At 44.8% G+C, this 2028-nt stretch overlaps 1 protein-coding gene across 1 annotated transcript; it reads right to left on the reverse strand.

The window, feature by feature from the left end:
* Nucleotides 1-304: 304 nt before the first annotated feature.
* LOC102721219 (ribulose bisphosphate carboxylase small chain, chloroplastic) lies at nucleotides 305-1278 on the reverse strand. The gene is made up of 2 exons (XM_006663891.3): nucleotides 1059-1278; nucleotides 305-950 (listed from the first exon to the last, which is right to left on the reverse strand). The coding sequence occupies exons 1-2, from the start codon at nucleotides 1203-1205 to the stop codon at nucleotides 585-587; spliced, it is 513 nt and encodes a 170-aa protein (XP_006663954.2). The 5' UTR covers nucleotides 1206-1278; the 3' UTR covers nucleotides 305-584.
* Between the last annotated feature and the right edge of the window lie 750 nt (nucleotides 1279-2028).

Below are 2028 nucleotides of genomic sequence, written 5' to 3' on the forward strand. Positions count from 1 at the left end.
GAGTTTTGAGCTAAAAATTTTTTAAAGTTAAATAGGGTTGTGAAAGAACCCATGGGCCTTGGCCCATTCCCACCCTATCCCTTCTCGGACTGCAAAAACCTTTGCTAACCACCTCTCCTCACAGCCAAAAAAACATTTCTATAACTAAATCAGAATTGGCACACGTACATAAATCAATCCCGATACGAAAAACGAGCTGATAGTTATGGTAATTAACTTGGCCGTATCTTGGTGATACACGTATAATCAAAATAGATGAAATGCTGAGCAATTACGTGCTAGGATAATAAACAAATACCAGCAATTAACAAAACCAGAATTTCATTGTCGACGGATTCGGACATGCTCTAGGCATCATATTACATATATGTCGTAGATATATAGCCGGAGAGCTTGCACTCACACCTCCTCACCCAACGTTATAGCTAGTTGTTGTACTCTTGTAATAACAGGTTGGGGGAACGAGAGATTACGTACATCAATACAGCTTAATTAACACATGGAACATTTAAAAACAAAGAAAGAAAAGAAGGCGTAGAAAACCAACATGACCCAAAACCAAACATTACACAGTGACCGGTCGATTAGTCGGAGCCCGGGGGCTTGTAGGCGATGAAGCTGATGCACTGCACCTGCCTGACGTTGTCGAAGCCGATGATGCGCACGAAGGCGTCAGGGTACGCCTTCTTGGCCTCCTCGAGCTCCTTGAGCACCTGGGTGGCGTCGCTGCACCCGAACATGGGCAGCTTCCACATGGTCCAGTACCTGCCGTCGTAGTACCCGGGGGACCTGTGGTTCTCGCGGTAGACGAAGCCGACCTTGCTGAACTCGAGGCACGGCACCCACTTGGACCGCAGCAGGTACTCGATCTGCTTCAGGAGGTCCTCCACGCTCAGCGGCGGCAGGTACGACAGGGTCTCGAACTTCTTGATGCCCTCGATCGGCCACACCTACGACGATGAACACGAATTAATGAAAGATTAATTGGTTCTTTGGAGTTTGGAAAGGACAGCATGCAAAGGTCTGAAAGAATATGCGGTGTTAGCTTGGTTTATTACCTGCATGCACTTGATCCTTCCGCCATTGCTGACGTTGCCGAAGCTGGAGCTGCCGGAGCGGCGGCTGACGGGCATGCCGGCGGTGGACTTAAGCCCCTGGAAGGGAGCGACGGATGTGGCCGACGAGGCCATGACGGAGGGGGCCATCGTTCGTTAGGCGCTGAGTGCTGCTTCTAGCTAGCTATCCTTGTGAACTGATGCCCTCTGCCTGCCGCTCACTGCACAGGTATCATATATAACGAAGGGTGAGGTCACTATTGGATGGTTGGAAGGCCATGCTTGGTGGATGCAAGGATGTGGAAGGATTGGCCATGGTTTGCCTATCCAAGCATGTGGCTGATCCGCCGGCGGTCCCCGCTTGTGGAAGAAGAGAGCCATAATATTACTACTAATAATTATCACTCCAGAGTGGAGAGGCATCCAGAGCAGTGGACCACTGGACTGCATGCGGCGAGGCGACGAGTGAGAATTAATTAATGATAGAAATGTGTAAGTACTGAAATTTTCAGGTTTTTTTGGGAAAAGATTTACGTTTGATTCTTCTCGATTTTTGTTAAATTAGATCTTTCCCATCTTCCTTGTTTTTTTTTCTAACCTTGAACTGAATTGTTAGATATTTGATCCAAATTATAATCTATAACATATTTGAATTATACTATTAATTTTCTAATATGACTTAAAGTCTTTTTTTCTTTATGACTCTTAAATTTCCCATTATATATATCTCTGGTAATTAAGCTCCATGGGAAGGGTGTGATGGCTTGTTGCATTTCAAATCATCTTCTTATAGTGGTTATTGTCGGTTGGTGTCATGGTTTCCCGAAGGGTTTCCACGTTAAATTTCGTGTCTCCGTTGTGTTTCGATCTAGTCAATTTTCCTAACATGAATCCCCTTGGATTTTATATATTTTCAAATTAAAATTTTCTACTTTTAAACTATTTCCGATTTCATAAAGAGGAATGATTTTTT

Source organism: Oryza brachyantha, chromosome 12 (genome assembly GCF_000231095.2).
Source record: "Oryza brachyantha chromosome 12, ObraRS2, whole genome shotgun sequence".
NCBI lineage: Eukaryota > Viridiplantae > Streptophyta > Magnoliopsida > Poales > Poaceae > Oryza > Oryza brachyantha.